Source organism: Globicephala melas, chromosome 17 (assembly GCF_963455315.2).
Source record: "Globicephala melas chromosome 17, mGloMel1.2, whole genome shotgun sequence".
Taxonomy (NCBI): Eukaryota; Metazoa; Chordata; class Mammalia; order Artiodactyla; family Delphinidae; genus Globicephala; species Globicephala melas.
In genome coordinates, this window is record NC_083330.1 from 28,788,042 (window position 1) to 28,812,805 (window position 24,764).

The 24,764-nt window shown below is 37.2% G+C and overlaps 1 protein-coding gene across 1 annotated transcript; it reads right to left on the reverse strand.

Annotated features, from left to right (window-relative positions):
• Positions 1 to 8,798: 8,798 nt before the first annotated feature.
• Positions 8,799 to 20,677, reverse strand: SLC7A13 (solute carrier family 7 member 13). The gene is given in 8 exon segments (XM_030839271.1): positions 8,799 to 8,920; positions 8,923 to 9,064; positions 11,287 to 11,648; positions 16,061 to 16,192; positions 19,994 to 20,097; positions 20,099 to 20,450; positions 20,453 to 20,597; positions 20,600 to 20,677. Coding segments are annotated over 8 exon segments (1,437 nt in total).
• Between the last annotated feature and the right edge of the window lie 4,087 nt (positions 20,678 to 24,764).

Sequence of the window (24,764 nt, forward strand, 5' to 3'; positions counted from 1 at the left end):
AGAAGGAAAAGACCTAAAATAACGAACCCAAAACAATTAAGAAAATGGGAATAGGTACATACGTATTGATAATTACCTTAAATGTAAATGGATTAAATGCTCCCACCAAAAGACACAGATTGGCTGAATGGATATAAAAACAAGACCCATATATATGCTGTCTACAAGAGACCCACTTCAGACCTAGAGACACATACAGACTGAAAGTAAGGGGATGGAAAAAGATATTCCATGAAAATGGAAACCAAAGGAAAGCTGGAGTAGCAATTCTCATATCAGACAAAATACATTTTAAAATAATGACTATTAGAAGAGACAAAGAAGGACACTACATAATGATCAAGGGATCGATCCAAGAAGAAGATATAACAATTGTAAATATTTATGCACCCAACATAGGAGCACCTCAATACATAAGGCAAATACTAACAGCCATAAAAGGGGAAATCAACAGTAACACATTCATAGTAGGGGACTTTAACACCCCACTTTCACCCATGGACAGATCATCCAAAATGAAAATAAATAAGGAAACACAAGCTTTAAATGATACATTAAACAAGATGTACTTAATTGATATTTATAGGACATTCTATCCAAAAACAGCAGAATACACATTTTTCTCAAGTGCTCATGGAACATTCTCCAGGATAGATCATATCTTGGGTCACAAATCAAGCCTTGGTAAATTTAAGAAAATTGAAATTGTATCAAGTATCTTTTCCGACCACAACGCTATGAGACTAGATATCAATTACAGGAAAAGATCTGTAAAAAATACGAACACATGGAGGCTAAACAATACACTACTTATAACGAAGTGATCACTGAAGAAATCAAAGAGATAATCAAAAAGTACCTAGAAACAAATGACAATGGAGACACGACGACCCCAAACCTATGGGATGCAGCAAAAGCAGTTCCAGGAGGGACGTTTATAGCAATACAATCCTACCTTAAGAAACAGGAAACAGCTCGAATAAACAACCTAACCTTACACCTAAAGCAATTAGAGAAAGAAGAACAAAAAAACCCCAAAGTTACCAGAAGGAAAGAAATCATAAAGATCAGATCAGAAATAAATGACAAAGAAATGAAGGAAATGATAGCAAAGATCACCAAAACTAAAAGCTGGTTCTTTAAGAAGATAAACAAAATTGATTACCATTAGCCAGACTCATCAAGAAAAAAGGGAGAAGACTCAAATCAATAAAACTAGAAATGAAAAAGGAGAAGTAACAACTGACACTTTAGAAATACAAAAAATCATGAGAGATTACTACAAGCAACTCTATGCCAATAAAATGGACAAATTCTTAGAAATGCACAACCTGCCAAGACTGAATCAGGAAGAAATAGAAAATATGAACAGACCAATCACAAGCACTGAAATTGAAACTGTGATTAAAAATCTTTCAACAGACAAAAGCCCAGGACCAGATGGCTTCACAGGCGAATTCTATCAAACATTTAGAGAAGAGCTAACACCTATCCTTCTCAAACTCTTTCAAAACATAGCAGAGGGAGGAACACTCCCAAACTCATTCTACGACACCACCATCACCTGATACCAAAACCAGACAAGGATGTCACAAAGAAAGAAAACTACAGGCCAATATCTCTGATGAACATAGTTGCAAAAATCCTCACAAAATACTGGTAAACAGAATCCAACAGCACATTAAGAGGATCATACACCATGCTCAAGGGGGGTTTATTCCAGGAATGCAAGGATTCTTCATTATACGAAAATCAATCAATGTGATACACCATATTAACAAACTGAAGGAGAAAAACCATATGATAGTCTCAATAGATGCAGAGAAAGCTTTTGACAAAATTCAACAGTCATTTATGATAAAAACCCTGAAGAAAGTAGGCATAGAGGGAACTTTCCTCAACATAATAAAGGACATATATGACAAACCCACAGCCAACAACTTCCTCACTGGTGAAAAACTGAAAGCATTTCCACTAAGATCAAGAACAAGACAAAGTTGCCCACTCTCACCACTCTTATTCAACATAGTTTTGGAAGTTTTAGCCACAGCAATCAGAGAAGAAAAGGAAATAAAAGGAATCCAAGTCGGAAAAGAAGTAAAGCTGTCATTGTTTACAGATGACACGATACTATACATAGAGAATCCTAGCGATGCTACCAGAAAACTACTAGAGCTAATCAATGAATTCAGTAAAGTAGCAGGATACAAAATTAATGCACAGAAATCTCTGGCATTCCTATACACTAATGATGAAAAATCTGAAAGTGAAATCAAGAAAACACTCCCATTTACCGTTGCAACAAAAAGAATAAAATATCTAGGAATAAACCTACCAAAGGAGACAAAAGACCTGTATGCAGAAAATTACAAGATACTGATGTAAGAAATTAAAGATGATACAAAAAGATGGAGAGATATACCATGTTCTTGGATTGGAAGAATCAACATTGTGAAAATGACTCTACTACCCAAAGCAATCTACAGATTCAATGCAATCCCTATCAAGCTAACACTGGCATTTTTCACAGAACTAGAACAAAAAAATTCACAATTTGTATGGAAATACAAAAGACCCCGAAATGCCAAAGCAATCTTGAGAATGAAAAACAGAGTGGAGGGATCCAGCTCCCTGACTTCAGACTATACTACAAAGCTACAGTAATTAAGACAGTATGGTACTGGCACAAAAACAGAAATATAGATTAATGGAACAGGATAGAAAGCCCAGAGGTAAACCCACGCACATATGGTCACCTTATCTTTGATAAAGGTGGCAGGAATGTACAGTGGAGAAAGGACAGCCTCTTCAATAAGTGGTGCTGGGAAAACTGGACAGGTACATGTAAAAGTATGAGATTAGGTCACTCCCTAACACCATACACAAAAATAAGTTCAAAATGGATTACAGACCTAAATATAAGGCCAGAAACTATCAAACTCTTAGAGGAAAACATAGGCAGAACACTCTATAACATAAATCTGGTGGCATCTTTAGGCATTTCTATGTATAGTATCATGTCATCTGCAAAGAGTGACAGTTTTACTTCTTCTTTTGCAATTTGTATTCCTTTTATTTCTTTTTCTTCTCTGATTGCTGGGGCTAGGACTTGAAAAACTATGTTGAATAATAATGGTGAGAGTGGGTATCCTTGTCTTGTTCCTGATCTTAGAGGAAATGCTTTCAGTTTTTCACCATTGAGAATGATGTTGGCTGTGGGTTTGTCATATATGGCCTTTATTATGTTGAGGTAGGTTCCCTCTATGCCCACTTTCTGGAGAGTTTTTTTTTTTTATCATAAATGGGTGTTGAATTTTGTTGAAAGCTTTCTCTGCATCTATTGAGATGATCATATTTTTTTATTGTTCAGTTTGTTAATGCGGTGTATCACATTGATTGATCTGCATATATTGGAGAATCCTTGCATTCCTGGGATAAATCTCACTTGATCATGGTGTATGATCCTTTTAATATGCTGTTGGATTCTGTTTGCTAGTATTTTGTTGAGGATTTTGCATCTACGTTCATCAGGGATATTGGTCTGTAATATTTTTTGTGTGTGATATCTTTGTCTGGTTTTGGTATCAGGGTGTTGGTGACCTCATCGAATGAGCTTGGGAGTGTTCCCTCCTCTATACTCTTTGGAAGAGTTTGAGAAGGTTGGGTATTAGCTCTTTTCTAAATGTTTCATAGAATTCTCCTGTGAAGCCATCTTGTCCTGGACTTTTGATTGTTAGAAGATTTTTAATCACAGTTTCAATTACATTACTTATAATCAGTCTGTTCATATCTCATATTTCTCCATGATTCAGTCTCGGAAGGTTGTGCTTGTCTAAGAATTTGTCCATTTCTTCCAGTTTGTCCATTTTATTGGCATAGAGTTGCTTGTAGTAGTCTCTTATGAGCCTTTGTACTTCTACAGTGTAGTTGCTACTTCTCCTTTTTTGTTTCTAATTTTATTGATTTGAGTCTTCTCCCTTTTTTTCTTGATGAGTCTAGCTAAAAGTTTATCAATTTTGTTTATCTTCTCAAGTAACCAGCTTTTAGTTTTAATGATCTTTGCTGTTGTTTTCTTCATTTCTATTTTGTTTATTTCTGCTTTGATTTTTATGATTTCTTTCCTTCTACTAACTTTGGGTTTTGTTTGTTCTTCTTTCTCTAGTTGCTTTAGGTGTAAGGTTAGATTGTTTATTTGAGATTTTTCTTGTTTCTGGACGTGAGATTATCTTGCTATAAACTTCCCTCTTAGAACTGCTTTTGCTGCATCCCACAGGTTTTTAGTCATCATGTTTTCATTGTCATTTGTTTCTATGTATTTTTTGATTTCCTCTTTGATTTGTTCAGTGATTTCTTGCTATTTAGTAGCATATTGTTTAACCTCCATGTGTTTGTGTTTTTTAGAGTTTTTTTTCCTGTAATTGATTTCTAATCTCATAATATTGTGGTTGGAAAAGATGCTTGATAATATTTCAGTTTTCCTAAATTTACCAAGGCTTGATTTGTGACCCAAGATGTGATCTATCCTGGAGAATCTTCTGTGTGCACTTAAGAAGAAATTGTATTCTTCTGCTTTCATATGGAATGTCCTATAAATTAAATATTTGTTAAGTCTATCTGGTCTATTGCATCTTTTAAAGGTTTTGTTTCCTTATTAATTTTGTCTAAATGATTTCTCCATTGGTGAAAATGGGGTGTTAAAGTCCTCTACTCTGAATGTGTTACTGTCAATTTCCCCTTTTGTGGCTGTTAGTATTTGCCTTATGTATTGTGGTGCTCCTATATTGGGTGCATAAATATTTATAATTGTTATATCTTCTTGGATTGATCCTTGCTCATTATTTAGTGTCCTTCCTTGTCTCTTGTAACAGTCTTTATTTTAAAGTCTATTTTATCTGACATGAGTATTGCTACTCCAACTTTCTTCTGATTTCCATTTGCATGGAATATATTTTTCCATCCCCTCACTTTCAGTCTGTAGGTGGCCCTAGGTCTGAGAGGGTCTCTTGTAGACAGCATATATATGGATCTTGTTTTTGTGTCCATTCAACTAGTCTGTGTCTTTTTGTTGGAGCATTTAATCCATTTACATTTAAGTTAATTATCAATATGTATGTTCCTATTACCATTTTCTTAATTGTTTTGGTTTTGTTTGTGTAGGTCCTCTTCTTCTCTTGTGTTTCCTCCCTAGAGAAGTTCCTTTAGCATTTGTTGTAAAGCTGGTTTGGTGGTGATGAATTCTCTTACCTTTTGCTTGTCTGTAAAGCTTTTGATTTCTCCATCGAATCTGAATGATATCCTTTCTTAGTAGAATAATTTTGGTTGTAGGTTTTTCCCTTTTATCACTTTAAGTACATCCTGCCACTACCTTGTGGCCTGCAGAGTTTCCATTGAAAAATTAGCTGATAACTTTACAGAGATTCCCTTGTATGTTATTTATTACTTTTCCCTTGCTGCTTTTAATATTTTTTCTTTGAATTTAATTTTTGTTAGTTTGATATTAATCAAACTAATTTTTATTAGTTTGATTAGATGCATATTAATGTGTCTCTGTGTGTTTCTCCTTGGGTTTATCCTGTGTGGGACTCTCTGTGCTTCTTGCACTTTAGTGGCTATTTCCTTTCCCTTGTTGGGGAAGTTTTCCAGTATAATCTCTTCAAATATTTTCTCAGACACTTTCTCTTTCTCTTCTTCTTCTGGGACCCTTATAATTTGAATGTTGGTGTGTTTAACATTGTCCCAGAGGTCTCTGAGACTGTCCTCATTTCTTTTCATTCTTTTTTCTTTATTCTGCTCCATGGCAGTTATTTCTACCATTCTATCTTCCAGCTCTCTTATTCATTCTTCTGCCTCAGTTACTCTGCTATTGTTTCCTTCTAGTGTATTTTTCATTTCAATTATTTTGTTGTTCATCACTTTTTGTTTATTCTTTAGTTCTTCTAGGTCCTTGTTAAACATTTCTTCTATTTTCTCGATCCGTGCCTCCATTCTATTTCCAAGATTTTGGATCATTTTTACTACCATTACTCTGAATTCTTTTTCAGGTAGATTGCCTATTTCCTCTTCATTTATTTGGTCTTGTAGGTTTTTAGCTTGCTCCTTCATGTTTAATGTATTTTTCTGTCATCTCATTTTTTTTGATGGGTAGGGCTGTGTTCCTGTCTTGCTGGTTGTTTGGCCTGAGGCGTCTAGCACTGGAGTTTTCAGGCAGTTTGGTGGAGCCATGTCTTGGTGCCAAGATGAGATGAGGAGCTCTGGGAGAGCTCACACTGATTAATATTCCCTGGGGCCTGCAGTTCTCTGTTAGCCCAGTGTCTTGGACTTGGTGTTCCCACCACAGGGGCTCAGGTCAGACCCCCAGCCTGGACACCAAGACCCCAGAAACCACAAGGCAAAAAAATAAATAAAGACAAAGCCCAAGGCAAATAATAAAGCAAAACTGAACAAACAAAAATAAACACACAAACAAAAAAAGAAAAGAAAACAGACAAATAAAACCCAAGACAAATAACAAAAACAGATCCAAGCAAACAAAAAACAATCCAACAAGCAAACAACAACAACAGCAAAAACCCACAAGGAAATTAAAAAACCAGAAGACACCCAAACAAACAAGATGGCCCAAAAACCAAAACCAATAATAAAAACAAAACTAGCTAAACAGAAAACAAAAAATAAAACAAAAGTAAAAGGACAAGCTAAAAGAAAAGCTAAGAGAACAAAAGACAAACACATGAAAATGACAAAAACAGAAATTAGAAAATAAATGTTTAAAAAGACAAAAACAAAGTAAAAACACTGTGAAACAAAACAACACAAAAATAAATATCAAAAGAACAAACCAACAGAAAACAAAATCACAAAACAAATGAAAACAAAAACCAGACAACAAAAAAGAGCAGAATAATAACAAGAAAAAAAATAAAATAAAATTAGAAAAATAAAAAATATGTTAGAAAAAATAAAAATGAAACAACAAAACACAACATCAATAAATAAATAAATAATAAATTTTAAAAATAAAAGTAAGGATTCCATGGTGCCTCTTCCATCAGTGCCCTTGCCCCCATGGTGAGCTCCGTGCAACCCACACTTCCCCAGGAGGCCCTCCAAGACCTTTAGGTAGGTCTCTGAACCCATTGTGTCAGCCCCACCTTTGCGTGTGTTTTTTTCACCAGCATCTGCTCCTGAAGCTGGCCCAGAGCACATGTGCCCACACAGGCCAACTGGGGCACAGACTTCCCACCTGTACCCATGCAGCCAGAGGAGGCTTTGGTGGGGGTGGGACACAGGCCTGGGGCCCGTGCAGCCCTCGGAGGCTTTGAGGGGTGCGGTGCTCAGGCCCAGGACACACATGGCCAGAGGAATCTTTGTTGGGGTGGTGCGCAGGCTGCCAGGACCCACCTGGTCCTTGGAGGCTTTGGGGGAGCTGTGCTCAGGCCCACTGGGACCCGTGCAGCCAGAGGAGGCCCTGGCAGAGCAGGGCTCAGACCCAGGCCCCTAGTAGGCTCACTGGGGCCCAAGTGGGTAGAGGAGACCCTGACTTGAGGGGTGGGCAAGCCCACTCAGGTGTGCCCACTGCCCAAGGAGGCCAGGTCAGCAGGTGGGGAAGGGCACTGCAATGGCGGCCCTGCCCTTTGCTCACCAATTAACAATGGTGCCCGACTTCTCTGGTGGCCCAGTCTTCCTCTGCCAACCTTCCTGGCTGTGGAGCCCTTCCCTCTTGCTGCCCCAGGCTGCCTCCCCACCGTCAAAAGCCATCCCCTCCCCAGGTCCACCCTCCAAACCTCACTCTCCGGTACCCAGCCCTCCTCTCCACCAGGAGACACACAACTCAGGCTGAGGTGCACAGTGCTGTGACACAGACCATACACATAGGTCCCACTGTGTCCTGCCCTCTACAGACCAGCTGCCACATTCCCCTCTGATCCCGCAATCCCCTGAAGGTCCCTCTCTGTCCCCTGATCCCCTCACCATGAATAGGGCCCTCTGAGTGTGGGAATCTCTTTTCTTCCCTAGCCCCACTTCAGGGGCTCCAGTCCTGTCCCACCTCCACTTTTCTTGCCCCCCTCCTTCCCTCCCACGTCATAGCCAGTTGCACAGAGATTCCTCCAGTCCCCGTGGGTGTCTGAGGTCCCCCACTAGTGCTCAGTAGGTGCTCTGCAAGAATTGCTCTGATGCATTCTTGTGTACTTGTGAGGAGACGTGAACTCCACACCCTCTTACTTGGCCATCTTGACTCCGCCCCCTTCTCCAAATGGGTTGTTTTCTATATTCAAATCAGCACCAAAAGAAGGACTCAGGAAAGTTGAAGAGAATGCTTTTTAATTTAATTTAATTTATTTATTTATTTTATTTTTTATTTTTGGCCATACAGCACCGCTTGTGGGATTTCAGTTCCCTGACTAGGGATTAAACCCAGGCCACAGCAGTGAAAACACTGAATTCTAACCACTAGATCATCAGGGAACTCCCATGCTTTTTTATTTTTAATTGTTAACTTTTATTACAAGACAACCACAACTTCAGTAAAGAAGGGGTGGGGTGTAGAAAAAATGGAAGAGTGGGAGAGACATCAGCAATATATCAATGCAAACCAAGATTTAAGCTTTCTGCAAAACAACAGAGCTTTCATTACACATTACAATTTCTGTGTGAGTTTTAAAGATAGGTACTGTCCTGTGTACTTCTGTATATATCATCTCATTTGAGAAAGAAAGTTACCATAGGTACTTTATCATTAATGTTCCATTATGTGCTTAATCTTTATTTGGAACTTGGTGTGTTTTTAGAAGGCTATTTTATTTCACAGTTCCTACTTCTACTTCTGACATCTGTTCATCAGACACTTCAGGGATGCAAATATTAAACAGCAATTGTAAATAACACGTCATCTTCTCAAACCAAAGCAACCTCAATTTAGATATATTAAAGGTATATAAAACAGAAGTCCACTGAGAATAAAGAGACACACATAGATATAATACATATGTGGAGACTTCACCAAAGGTATCAAAACCAAGCACAGGCTGATAGCTATTGCTACCAGTAGAAATGGCAAAAACACCTGAAAAGAGCAATTTTTTTTTAAATTAGATATTAAAACCCATTTAAGTTACTTACATATTTACATAAACAAAAAGTAAGATATAAGCTACTGATAGAAAATGGGTTAAATTATCCATGAGTTTACAGAAATCTGGCTTACTATTTAAGATGTTGAAAATTATTGTTAGGGTGTTGGCTGTAGGGAATGAACATCTAGCATTTGACTGTTCGTGAGTGAAAATAATCATGACCATTTGCCGGTAGGATAAACATCTTCTGGTCTAGAAGGCATGAGTTCTTTAAGAGGGAGTTCCTAAGGCCCAAAGGAAGTCAAAACAATTTTCCCAGAAAAATATCTCAAGGCAGTAGGAAATTCATCTCAATAACACAGAGTATCCTCAGACCCTCTGTTGCTCAAGTAGATATTGACAGGTAAATATTATGGCTCTGTAGGCTCAGTATATTAAAAACAAAACAAATCAAAATAAAAACTTTGGCCAAAACAATTCTCCTTATTTTTTGTGGATTTTTTTGGCTTCTGTTTTGGCCAAAAACGTTGAATCCCTATCCTTGGCACTTGCTTTGTGTTAGTATTGCAAGTGTTTTGCACCAAACATTACCCTACCTAGGGAGAAAATTCAGTAGGCAGTCACTTTTGCAATGCATTTAAGAGATAGATATGAATCTATACCTCCAAAGTATAACACAGCTAGTCACAATTTATTAAACCCTTTAATTAGAGTGTCACTCATTTGCGGTTTAAATCATTAAGAAACTCCTTTTAATTGGTAAAATACCCCTGAGAAAGATAACCTATCATCTCAGAGCTTACCATCAGTTATCCAAAAACTGAGAGAGGAGAGAAGAGCATTCATGTGGGCATTAGAGACAAATTTCAAGCACTTACGCTATGGTTACCCTTGCCTTCCTTTTTGATGCAAATGAATATCAAATAATAATATAAATAATAATAACTATCAATATGGCTCTGTATTGTTTGCATGCCTTAGCTCATTTAATACATCCCACATTCTTAGGAGGTAAGCATTATTTATTCCCATTTTAGGTCTGAAGACACTGAGGATCAGTGGTTAAAAAACAAGAAGATTCCCCTTCCCTATGTACTCTCTGAGCATACTCTGGAGGCCACCACGTAGCAATGCTCATACTATGGTTTTGGTTCATCTGACTGTCTACATAGATTGTAGTCTGCCTGAATGCAGAAGCCAAGTCTTATTCCTTTCTGCACCCAGAATACCTAGCAAGGTATTCAAATCATAGTGGCTTCTCAATAATTGATATAATTAGGGGATGGCTGGATGGAAGTAGAAGGAACTGAAAAGAAAAGATGGTTGTAAGTCAACCAAAGCTGATGATTAGAATGTTGCTTCCTCCCAGAGTTCTTTCTTATATTTTGAACTTAGTGAGAGACAAACATCCTAAAGAGACTGCCTAGATTTGAATCTTGGCTCCACTCCATGCTGTGTGACCTTGGGCAAGTGACAACTTTTATAAACCTATTTCCTTATCTGTAAAATGGGGATAACACTAGTATCCATCTTCTGTATTACTGAGAGAAATAATTTTGATAATCCAAACAAAGCTTTTAACATGATGCTGAACCAACCAAGCCTGTTTTACTACTCTGATAATCAAAGCATCAGGCCACCTTTCTCCAAGTTTCCTTATGCTGTCCAGTTTTTTCTTCTTTCCTTTTCTATGATTAAAGAGCACTCCTGTGAAACTCTTCTTCATCCAGACTGAAAGTAAGTTTAAATGTAAGTAGAATTGAAAGGATGGAATTTGTTGGTGATCAAGTTAAGCTGACGTTTCAGGACAGGAGATGCTATAACTCGTGACCCCACAGCAGCACTTGCCTATTCTTATTTCCCACCTGCAAAATCTGACCCTGACTGTGGAAGACACTGGTATGCAGTGGTAGCTATCTACAGAACTAAACAAAGTAATCTCTGCTGAAAAGACTCATAATGATTTGTCTGACAGTCCAGAGGACTATCCTTCTCTCTAATAAACCAAACAGAATCTGAGAGATTTTATATTGAGTAAAATCTACCCAATAAAAATAAAAATTAAAACTAAGACCAAATTATCTGTACATGCTTCACAATTTGTTAGTAATAAAAAGATCTACTTGTAGACATTCTGAATATAGTCTTCCAATACATTTACACCCAGTATCTTTGATTTCACACAGAAAAAAATTAGAAAACTCACTTTTACCTTATAAGGTCGAGGTAGATTGGGCTTTTGGTACCTCAGTTTTAGTATTCCTGTCATTGATAAAGCAGACCAAATAGAAACTACAATATAAAGATAGCTTATCAAGTCAATTAGGTTTGTCAAGACAACCGCAATGGACACCATAATGACAAGTAGTAACACAGACATAAATGGAGAGGAGTAAATATTAAGCATGTTAAATAACAAAGGCAGCTGGCCCTCTTGGCCTGCAATGTATATTACTCTTGATGATTCAAATACATTAATCAGAAGGTTGCTAAATAATGAGGCAGAAATACCAAAAGGAATAACCCATGTTAATGAGGGGATAACTCTATCAGTCCATGTGAGAGCCACAGCATCTGCAGAAAAACCAGAACACACAGAAGAAAATGTATTTAAAAAGATAATGATAAAACTTTTAAAATTATTTTTTTAAAAAAGGAGGACATTTAAAAAGTCATTAAAAATTTGAATTTCATTTAATTTCACACTTTAATTCCTTATGCATGTGTCCATTTTAGCTCTGTCAAACCAGTTATTATTTTATGTGTCTTCCCCAACAGACAAGGAATTTCACTTCTTGAGGGCAAAGATCATTTACTTTCTATAAAACTACTTCATTCAGTGACAGACATAGAGTAAATTTTCAATGATACTTGTGAAATAAATTGATTTTGTTGAATGGATGATTGAGTGAGTGCTTAAACTAAAACTAGTTTACAGAGTACTGATAATTACAGTCAGAGTGAAAAAAAAGCACAGTGCAATGCTTCTGACACAGGAATGAGACTCACAAAGTTCCCATATCATGGTGCAATTTGAAATACTTAACAGAAATAAAAATAAACCATATAGATAAGGAAAATAAATTACACACAGATTAAAATACTTATGACTTCTGGGCACTAGCCTAAACTATAGACCAGGGGCTCTCAGGGGAGGTGGTTTTGCTCCTCAGGGGTCATTTAACAAAGTCTGGAGACATTTTTGGTTGTCACAACTGAGGAGGTAGGAGGTTACTGCTGTCATCTAGTGGGTAGAGGCCAAAGATGCTAAATATCCTACAATGCATGGGACAAAACAACAAAAAATGATATGGTCCAAAATATCTAGTGCTAAGATTGAGAAACCTTGGTATTGACCAATCTTTAGAGAATATTGAGATTTTTTTACTTAAAGGTGAAGAGATCTTATGAATGCTAATTCAGTATAAGTCAGTAGATATAAAAGGCATCAGTGAAAACAATTATCCACTATCTATGAATCTATCTGAATCCAATTCATATTATGTAAGATATATAAGCTAGGATAGATCATTCAGACTCAGAAAAAAAAATTCTCAGTTTTTCGGTGGAAAGAGTGCAACACGATCTTGTGTCCCTGGGGGTAGAGGTCCTCCAGGGTTATGGCAAAGTTGTTTTCCAGGAGAGCCTCCAGCACGTCAACATACTGGCTTATAACAAACAGTAAAATTTTTTCAATATGATGAAATTGAAATTTCATCAGTGGTTCCTGTTCTTTAAAGTCTATTTTTTAAAGCCCTTTCAAATAGCCTCAAGTGCTCTTTTCACTATTCTCTTTAATGCTATTCTATAATATTGGGCCTTGTTTTAAAATGTCTCTTGCCTCACTTAATATTCATTTTAAATAAGGTATTGTTGGTTATTCCTCCTGAACAGTCATACCTCTGCACATTTTCCATTTTCAGACACATTTCAGAAATACTTCTTTTCAGTAGTGAAGCAATTGTTCTCCTTTGAGTTCCCATCCTTTTCAAACCTGGTTGGTTATAATTAGAGGAAGTTCTAGTTCAGCTCTGCTGCATAATCTTTATCTCTATCTTACAATTGATTTTTTTTTCTTTTTCATTACTTCCCTTATGTTATTTATTTTCTTTAAAAAATTATATTATAAATGCTTTTGATAAAAAGTAAAATAAATAGCTCCAAAACACATAAAGTAAAAATGTGTCCCTTTCTTTGCCAATCCTTCATTCACACACCCCAGAAGTAACTACCATTAACATCTTTTTTGATATTCTTTCATAACTTTTCTATGCATATATAAGCATCTGTGAGAGGTATGTATATATGTATATATATGTATTTGTGTGTGTGTGTGTATGTGTGTGCTCCTGCATGGTAAATCTTGCTTTTTTCACCTTCTAATATATCTTGATCATATTAATACATATACATCCATCTAATTATCTTTAAACTTTTTCAGTATTCCATTATATAACTGCAACTTAAATTATTTACTATTTCCATATTGGTGGATTTTTAGGTTATTTTCAATTTTTTACTAATTAAAAATGTGCTTTAATGAACACACTTGTGCCCTCAGGTGTTGGTGCACTTCTCCTCTGAGAGTAAATTCTTAGAAGTGGGATTTGTGAGTCAAAAGGTATATACTTTTTAAAATAAGCTAGGTATTACAAAATTACCCTCCAAAAATGATTGTACCAATTTACTAGTAAGTGAGTCTAACATTTTCAGTTTCCTCTCAAAGTACTTAATCATGCCTGGTTGACCAGTTATCTGCAGGCTGCTTCTGGTCAAAGAAACCTTTTTAGCCTCTGCTCCTAGACAATGTACTTACTCTTTTGGATTATCTTTTCCTATGCCAGTAGTCTCTAGTTTCAAGTATGACACGGAACCCTCAAGAACACCAAGTGGGAGCAACCTTGTCAACGGTGTGTTAGCAGGGCTTTCAGGAACTTTGAAATCCTCAGGCTGAAAAAGCCAGAAACCTGTACTCCTCACTATGACATTTCCACAAACCTCACTGTAGAGGGACAGGCTTCCCCTACTGTGCTGTAGAACTTACTCTATTTTTTCTTCTAAGAAAGACACACACATCCTAGATGGTCTATATCCCTTTGTAGCTTTTCATGTCTTTTAAATATACCCATTTGTTTGAAAACATTCACTCCTTAATCCTTAAAATTCCTTAATTTAGGAATCCATTTCTTTTGCTTATAATTTTTTCTCCTACTATATAAATTTTGCCGTTCATTAAAGAAAATTTGGAAAATTTAGTAAAGAATAAACAAAAATCACCCTCAATATCATTCCAACAGGTCATTATTAATTAGTTATTGATATTTTCTGTTTTATATTGTAATATAGATCCTGCCTTTGCTCTCATTATTACATTATAAACAGTTTTTTTACTTTAAGTATTCTTCAAAAATATGATCTTTGAAAAATCTCAAGATGGTCTATTATATACATTTCTATAAATTATTAATTTATTTCAAATTTATTGGATATTTTGGTGGTCCTTAATTTTTTGCTTTCATAGGTAATGCTATGATGATTGTCCCTGTACATACATTTTTCATGTATAGCTCTGATTATTTCCTTAATGTAAGTTCATAATACAATAAAAGGTAGATATTTGAAATCAAAAATATTATTTCAGAATTTAAACATCTAAGGATGATATGTCTAAAAAAATTGTATCAATTATAGTCAAAACACTTCATGTGTCTTCCATACATGCCAAAACTAGTATACCGCCCACAAAAATGCTGCAACTGTTATGACACACCAGAAGAGATATTCATCATTTTTAACAACGAGTATGGCCAGAGCACTGGCCAAAACAGATGCCAGGTTCAGTGAGCCATTACGGCTGAGCCAGCTGACCAACAGCCCTGACCACACCTGTACGTAGCTTCATAAATTTATTTTCTACATAATCAGAGTAGTTAATAAATCATTACTTGTTTTTGTCCAATTTAGCAATTGGTTTGTTCCCACAAATACTCAGAATCTTGACTATTTCTAGTGTACAGCTCCCTAACAGAGCTAGACCACTATGAATCAACACTGATACCATGCATTGGCAGCTTCCTACATGGCAGTAACACAAGAATTGAGGCAAAGTGTGTTAGGACTTTTATATTAAACCTCCCTTAGATTTATTTCCAGTGCCCCAAAGATTTACCAAAACAGTAATAGCTACTCAAAAGACATTAGTTCCAAAAGTACTGGCTGATAACTCAACGTTTAATGCTGATTTGAGGAAATTGCTTGTCTTTCATATTTCCTGTTCCTCATTTCTTTCCAAATTTCCTTTTATTCCTTGAATCTGTTACTCATTTTTAAATATATGTTTATTTCCTTAATATTTTCCTATTCTTTCATTTTTTATTCTACAACTAGGACCCTAAAATAGTTATCTTTTAGTCAAATTTCCAATATGTTCAGGGCCCTTTGCCACTATAAATTTTAGAGTTATTTATGGTAAATAACAACATTATATTACATATTAATCATATTAACTATGTATATCAGTTGACCATTAGCATCTATTCTTTTAACTACTAATGTCCTACATTTCAAGTTTATCATTCTTTATGTCACCTAGAAGAACATTTGGAAAATTCATGTTGTGAAATTTTTAGTAGATATAATATACATATTATATATATTATAAGCACTGATTACACAGTGTCACTCTGGTGAGAAGAGATCATGAAAGGAATACTAACATTTTGAACCCAGTCTGCACCATACGCCATCATTATATATACTTTTCCATATTATCAGAAAACACATTACCAAGCTTAAATGTGAAACTCATTTCTAAGACAAATCATGCTCTTTGGCCCCTATGTTATTTTCGAAAATTACAAGTTGACTCTCTATAAAATAATGAAAAGCAAACAGCAGTCTCAACTGGTAAAATGATACTTACATATGCTAAAAGGACCAGAACTGTCCTTATTATTATTTATTGCCTTAGTTATTTACGTACAAACCTGAAGAGAGAATTTCCTTGGGTGTCAGAACAGTCAGGTAGGAAATGTTAACCAGTAAATAAACAATAGTCACCAGAGGGAATGCAATAAATATGCATTTTAGAATTGTCTTCCTGGGTTTCTTCAGCTCCCCTATAACACGCAAAAGAGCAAAATCACAACTGGTAAAACTTATGCCTTAAATTAACCTTTAAAATTGCTCCATGTATCAAGTGTTGGGCTGGACTCTTCCTATCCGCCCCAGCCACCACCACCACCACACGTGCATGCACGCACACAATAGGAACTGCTACACACACACCTCCTTTCATAACTTGGTGCTAAATGAAAAAAAAAGGGGGTTAATGTCTTCATTTCCCCCATAGATGGTAAAATTTCTGAAGAAATGCACAAGAATGAAAGTGAAAGCTTAGCCCATAAGACCCTGTAGGTTCGGAGTCTACCTGTGTCTTCAGTCTCCTTTGTTAGGTACTTGGTAATGAGTTTGAGTAGTGGGAATACAGTGGTGAGCAAAAACAAACATGAAGCTCAACATTAAGAAGAGGACCTATGATTAATTCAATAATCACCTAAAGAAAAGTTAAAATAGTGGCTGTGGTAAGCGTCCATGTGAAAAGGGAGAAAGGGCTGTGAGAATACAGTATATGACAAGTTGATGATCCCCTTTGCTATCCGTGCTACAGGCACACTGGTCTTCTTTCAGTTTCTCAAAAGTGTCGTGCTCCTGGTTGCCTCTCAGCCTATTCTCTCACGTGGAATGTTCTTTCCTTTTCTAGTTGCCTAGTTGACACTTACCCTTCCTTCAGCAATCATAACTTCTTCTGGGAAAATAGGAGCTAAAAATCTCCTAGGCTAACAAAATTGTCCTATTATACATTCTCATAGCATTTGTGAAAAGAGTAAAAGAGTCCGTCATAAATACTCTCTCCCTGTAGTCTCTTCACCTTCCCTTTATGCCAATATCAAGTGCAGAAAAGACGTGATTTAGCATCATATATAATGATTTTCCAGGATAGTCTTATTCTCAAATATTGCCCCATTTGTGACACCATTTTCTCCAGTCTCACCGTTCTCTGAGAATTATCCTTGACATAAAGAATTGAACATTATAGTTATGTGTACACAATGTGACTCTGTGCCCTGGTAATAGGTAACAGGACCAAGCACAGACCTCTGACTCACTGGAAGCCAATCATTGCCAGTACACGAGAAGATTTCTTGTAAGAATTTGAACCATATGTCAACAAAACTGAGAGAATCAGGAAAAAAGCACGTAATGGCAGCACAAAAATCCAGCTAATAACTCTAGTTTTTAAGTTCTAGAGCTTCCCTAATTCCTGTTGCTCCTGAAGACTGGTTGCTCAGGTCTCCCTTGAAATACAGCATTATTCTTGCAGCAAGTTCCCCTTTGCTAGTTTAAGCTAATGTGTGTGGGTTTCTGTTACTTAAAGCTAAATCCCTCTGACTAATAAATATTTGTCCTTTGACAAATGTCAGATTCCTTCCATCTGCATCTGCCCAAAGGTTGAATGTAATGCCCATGGCATACACAAATATGAGCTGATTAAGTACTTGATGAGTAAAGAATTAGAAAACTCTCATTTAAATGCTGCCTGAACCACTTAACTATTTATGAGCTTCTGGACAATTTATTGACTGTCAAGGTTTCAATTTCCTTACCTGTATATTGGGGAAATGGAAAATACAGAGACAATAAAATTTCAATCAGATGCCTAGCACTTAATAAGTTATTAATGACTATGGTTATTAGTTAAAGATTTTGGGCAAGCAGAAGGGCTACTTTTTAGGATTACCTGTACTTTCCTCTGGGCCTTTTGCTCTTTCTCATTATGTATTAGATTGTTACAGAGGGGATAGGAATATAATACAATATAATATACAATATAATAGCTAGACAGGTAGTGAATATCCTTGGTTTTGAACTTAAAAGATGGCTGTTCCTAGGGTAGGCAAAGTCAGCTGCCTACAAATTACTATTTTACTGGTAAAAGTGTTACTTAGAAGTTAGTTATACTTAAAATTTATTAAGTGAATTAACAATCCCAGCATACACTGAAATTCCTTCAGCTTTTGTTTACTGCTAGCTGGTTTTCAAGAATTCTGTAATAATTGATAAGTTAGCAAATTTTGTTAATCTGTCTTCAGCAAAGTCATCTAGCAATGAAACATCTTTGGCAATGGAACAAAATGAAACTGGCACAGATAGACACCAAAGATATCTCTTCTATCCTTAAAAGAGAGAGAGAGAAAATGAGAGAGAGAGAAAAAGAAATTTTTTCTCATTATGCTAACCTTTCAAATTGCAGTGACCCATTTACCCATAAAAGACTAATCTCTTATAGCTTTCTTTTCTCAATACTTCACTTTTAAATTCAAAGCCAAATTTCCTCTCATGCTCAAAATTCGCCAATGACCTCTTAAAATTTTTTCTGATCAGCTCTCACACTCTTCAATTTCTGAAGCATTTCACCATGTTGATTTCACCTTCTTTTGGAAACATGGTGATTTTCTTTCATAATTCTCTAAACTTCCTCTGGCTTCTTCAGCAGATCCTCTTTCTCCACATACTGCCTAAAAGTTGGCATTCTCCAGTCGTCTGTCTCCAGTCCTACGCCATCTTGTTCTCCTCTCTCTAGGTACTTGGCTTAGCAATCGTATCTATCATAAAGCCCATCAGGTGGAAAGCATTTTTGCAGTCACCCAAGATTGTGTGCCATGTCTTATACACACCTGCACACTTCTAGTCTCCACAGCTTCACTCAGATTTTTCTACTGCTAGAACTTTTTGGATTCAATGAAAATTGCTACCTTTTCCACTTGATGACACAGCAAAAGGTGATTTTACCTTCCACTGAATTTCCATAGTAATTATATTTTTCCCTTGTAGCCACTTATTAAATACTATCATGCCATTATTTGCTCATAAGGCACAGAATTATAGTGATTTTAAGTGATAATGCCCATTTTTCAAATGAAGGAGAAAAAAAAAAATAAGTCCAGAGAGTTACTTGCCAAGCTAGTAAGTGGCAGAAGTCAGGCCAAAATCTAGGTATTGCCAGTTCTACTAGACTATAACCCTCTTTGGGGTAAAGAATACATCTTACTCATCTTCAGGCCCTAATACAGGACTTTAAAAATAGTCAGTGTTTAAAAACATATCTGCTGATCGAGCGATTTAATGAATGATGGACACATCAGTCACTACAGGGGGTACTAAGATTAAAGGAAAAATGTGTTCAATAGTAGAGCGTCTGCTTCATGTTTAAATGTCAAAGAAAAAAACTGATAAAATGGTTGACTTTGAGAAACATGAAATAAGTGTGCAAGTTTCCTGAGGAGGTGAGAGGGAAAGGATACAGGTAGAGTTCAAGGGAAGAGACTGACTTTGAAAGTGGAGAGAAAACTTTTGTCCTGATGTTGAAGGGAAGAGTATTAAGTCCAGCCTTAGAGCATTCAAGGATATCTATGATTCTATTCTTTTTAAAAATACTTAAGAGCCTGAGTGTGTCGCACCCACCCACCCATAACACAAACATAGTCTGCATTGGATTATTCTTGGATTCATGGTTTCATGGAAGGGGAGTATTTCCACAGCCCGAGAATTCATCCATTAATAGAATAAAAACTAGTTTGACATGGAGGTCCCATATCTATGGTCCCGGAATAGAAAGCTGAAAAAGAGAAGTTATTCCAGAAAATAAATACTTTGGAATAACTGTGGGAAAAATTAAGAGTAGGTGATAAGTGCAGAGCTGGCATATCTTGATCTGATTTAGAAAATAATAAGGAAGAAAAAATAGATTGAATCATTTATTTTAAATGAAACCCAAAATATAATAAAAGATGTGCATTTCACATGGCATGCAATAAGTCATGGCTTGAGACTTTTTTTCTCAAGGTATTGTTGGTTACCTGCTATATACATAGAGTATCCTCCACCTGAATATGAAAAATATCCTTGGAAGACAGCTTCTGTAAACTGGGAGGCTTCTGGAAACTCAGCACCGAAGGAGTTCTAGATTCTGCTTCCTCCCTCTCACCAGCAACACTCCTCCACTTAGGGAAATAAGGCCGAGTATGGCCATTTTCAGCACGGTGCTGGATATCTGAAGCCAAGTCACCTCTTTCACACCACGAAAATTTAGGATTCCCACAATCCACAATATGGCCGGGGCCAGACATTTCTTTGGCAGCTTTGGAGCACAGCAGCTGGGAGGAAAAGGCTGGATGCTGTACCCAGTGAGGAGCGGAGACTGACTGGCAGCTAGCCCTGGCCCCAGAAACAAGGTTATCCAGAGGTTCAGGAAAGAGATCAAGTTGTCAAAACATTTCTTCAGACAATAGTAGTGAACTCCACAGCATGGAAAGTTATACCTATCTCTGCGGAGCACAGAGAGGTCATAATGGGCAATAAGGCACAACCAGCCCAGATGCACAGGGAGAGCCCCACGTTCATGCACGAGTACTTTAATACCCCTTTGGGGGCCACAAAAATGCCTGCTCCAATTAAATTAACATAATTATATTAATTAAAAAACTTGTGCCCCAGGAATATCCAAATACGCACTTGAGCTGTATCTTCCTCTCTGCATCCATTGTAATTGAAGAATTTTTAAATTTTATTTATATAGATTATAATTTCTGAATTTTCTTGCCTATGTTGCTGGAAAGGATGTTCATGGATTCTCTGAAATAAAAGAGTGCTGCCCTTTTTTTACACCGTTGTTAAATATAGCCTATGTTCAATCATTGACAAAATATATGTGATGCATCCAAGTAAAATAATGTAAGATTACTTGGAAGGGTTTAAGTTTGACTTGTTTTTTAAATTATTATCAAAATAATACATTCAGATGGGAAAAAAGGATTTCAATAAGACAGGGTATTACAGCAAAAAGCAGGGGTTTCCTGCTCTACTTCACTCCTTCCCAAACATATTCCCAGTTCTTTTCTCTGGAAACAACCATTTAAAAGTATATATGGTTTTGGTTCTTTTTGGTGGTTACTTCCACAACTCTAAACAGTATGAAAATACTTTTATTCTTAAATATCTCTACTTAAGAAAGTGTCCGTTGACTTCCTCCCATGAACACTGAGGAATTAGCTCAGTTACTATCCTCTCATTTACTCTGCTCCCTCTTCCTCCCATTTTTACCATCAAGCTTTCAAGAAACCAAGTATTTACCTTTAATCAAGTTCATGGAAACCAATTAACAAGGTGAGGGAGTGAAAGACCCTGCAACATAAGCCTGTCCCCTAAACAGCCATCATTCTGGCTTCCTGGGTCACATGCAGAAAGATGTGGACAGGAAGTAGAGGATGAGGCCTGACCCCCATGGACAGAAGGAAAGAGGATCCTGATCATTTGAGCAAGGTCTGAGCCTTAATAGCTCTTATATATGTTGACTCTATAATGCAAAGTGTTGTCCTGAGCATCTCTAAAGCCTCATAAGCTTGGAGCACACCCCCTGCCTCGGAAGTAAATTATTTCCAAATTATCCTTTAAGAGTAAATGAAAATGAAGTTGTTTATGTTTTTGCTTTGGTTGTGGGTAAACTGGCTATTTTCTGGCAGATTGCATCTGATCCGCCAGAAAGTCCAGTAATAATACTGTACAGATCTCAATAAACATGAGTGAGTTCGCTACCCAAATGAAAGCATGCCTCCCATCCTATCTCAGAGAGAAGGACCTAGGAGTGAGGGAAGGAGACCAGAAAGCTCACCTTAAAATAGAAATACAGTATGTGAAATAAGCCACACACAGAAAGACAAGTATTGCATGATTCCACTTATATGAGATACCTAAAATAGTCAAATTCATAAAGTCAAAGACTGGAATGGTGGTTACCAGGGGCTGAGTCCAGGGGGGAATGAGTAGTTGTTAATCAACAGTCATAAAATTTGAGCTCTGAGTAAGCTCTAGAGATGTACAGCATTATAACTACAGTCAACAATAACGTACACTGAAAATTTAAGAGGATAGATCCCATGTTAGGTACTTATCACAATAAAATATTTTAAAAGAGGGTAAAATATAATTTAACTCATGGAAGAAAAGAAGCAAAGTAGAAGCAGGGGGCAGAGTTAGCCAATGTCCCGTCAATCAATCTCCCACCTACCTACTTTCAGGAGAGACAGTGAGTGAATCCACGACCCATGCCTTGGATTTCACAGCAGGAAGATAAGAATAGAGAAAGAACTATGGCTCCCAAATAGCAGTGTGGTAGGTTTGTAGTGTATGAACTACACATTTGGTTATGCTAAACTACATTTCCCAAATTTCTCACTTAGAACGGGCAATAAGGAAGATTCTTGTGTGAGATTTAGAAAGCAGAAGTGAAGCAGCGGTCACTTTGATATTTCACACTGACAAGGAGCCCCTCCTTGACCAAACTTAGTCAGGCTCCTTTGAGCCTTCATCCACGGCCTGCTCAGCACAGTTTAGCAAGAATACCCACACCCTTGCTATCTAATCAAGTTCCTCTTAGTCCTTCTCCATTCACTGACTCCCTCACTCTGCCCATGGCTATAAATTCCCAGGTGTCTTTGCTGTATCTGGTGTCAAGTTCATTTCTAGATTGAAGTCCCTTTCCCCTACGGCAGTAGCTCGAATAAAATCTGCCTTGCCATTTGTAACCAGCATTCTGGGCAATTTTTCTTTTACAATGTACGTTGTGTTATACATGATGGCCCACCCCTTTGCTGTAATTGTATATCTACTGGCCTATCTCTCTGGCATGAGACGGTAAGCCTGTAACTCTTCCACCTTCACCAAGATCCTCCTTCAGCTGCTCAACCTCTGGGTCTGGTATGTGTTTAGTTCCACCAAGAAGGGCCCCAACTTCTGCAAGATGTCCACACCATCAAGGTTAGTGGTAATAAAAACTGGCAGATTTCAGTTCATCTTTGTAGGCTCCAGCTTGTTCTTGTTTTCCTTCACTTTTACATGCATCACCCCTTCTGGATGACTTGAACTTCAACTTCCCAGCAGCAGACTTGAGGACAACAGCCTTAATAGAGACTACTTAATCAGCTCCCACAATTACATAAAGTCAATCTCTAAGCAAATCCTTTTAGTTTTTATAGAGATAGAAATAGAGATTCAGATAAAGAAATAAAGATAAATAGATATAGATAGATCTACACATAGATATAGAAATAGATGTAGATACAATTTCCTAGTGGTTCTGTTGCTCTAATTGATACAGGGAGCAAAAGGCTATGGCATTTCATGCATCCCTGGAGTTTAATAGTATTCAGGTATGTCTGTGACACTGAAAACTAAGAGTGTAAAACAAGAAACTTGGGCTGGAATATCAGCCTGAATTTCTGGCTTTCTCAGGACTACCAGAGATTCTCCAAACTCAGGGAAAACACTCTTTGAAACGGGACCCCTACTTTAATGGGGGTATTCTTGAAGATTCTATGTGGGGTTACTCCATCAAAGGGGAGAATGTGTAAGTCATCCAATATCAGGCTCACTGGCATAGCACCTCCAGTGCTCAGAGAATTATCTTCCACATAGCACATAGGTGAGCTCAGTCCTTAGACAGAAACTCTGCAAAGCTAAATGAGAAACTGCCATGCCCATGCTTTTTCACACATGACTTAAGAAACAGAAGATTGGGAACAGCAGAGAAGAGACATTTCAAAAGACTAAATTTTACAGCGAGATGCCACCCTGAAGGGTTTACAGTGTTTTTCCTGTTTATCATTATTTTTCTTTTTCTGTAATTGCCCTCATAAGAGAAGATCTGTCATGAAGGCAGATCTAACGATGTCAGTCTTGTTGAGTGTATATCATTACCTCAATTGTACAGATATGCAAAAAGAGGCTTACAGAGGTAAAGGAAATTGTCCAATTCATAAGCCTCCAATCCTGTGTTACTTCATGTTCTTAATGTCTAATTCTACTTTTTGTAGCCCCGATTTAAAATATAAGTAATGTCAGATTGAGGATCCCCATATGTCTGCTCTTCCATAAAAGCAACAAAATACTGAAAATTTTGTCAAAATCATCTTTTTCTGTACTTTAGAAACTAACCCAAGACCTGCCTCAATCTAGGGAGAATTTATTCAAGAAAAACTTCTGAACTTCCATTAGAATAGTTGAGTTTGTGGATTTTTAAATTTGGCCTCTTCCCATCCTCCTTCCCCTAACTCCGAACTAGTCTTGAAAACCAGCAGCCCTGACATATTGTAGCTGTAAAAATGAGCAGTGTTGCAGCCACTGAAAAGGGGCAAACCAGGAGCTCCTCCAAGAGCACCATCTCCAGAGCATTCTTCTTACTGGACCTATCTCTTGGCTCCTTGAAAAACCCCATATGCAGGGCTCAGAAAAACCCCTCTCAGCAGAGTATTTAACTCAAGCAATCAACTACAATTGTTGAACACAGCAACAGCCTAAGACAGCAATGCCGGTTCAGGGGAAAAAAAATTCCAGCCTAAAATAGGAGATGTCCAGAAGGGCCTTTGGAAATAGCTGATATATTCTTAAATATCTAGAAGGCCATGTGCACATTCAGGGCTGTATAAATGCCCAGGAAAGACCTAACAGGGCTCCAAGCTCTCACCTCTGGCTGACACTGAGGCCCTGTGAAAACCGGAAATGAAGCGTAAGTTAGTCTAGTAATTTGCCTGAGCATAAAAGGAGTGCCTCAACTCACACAGAGAGCTCCTTAGC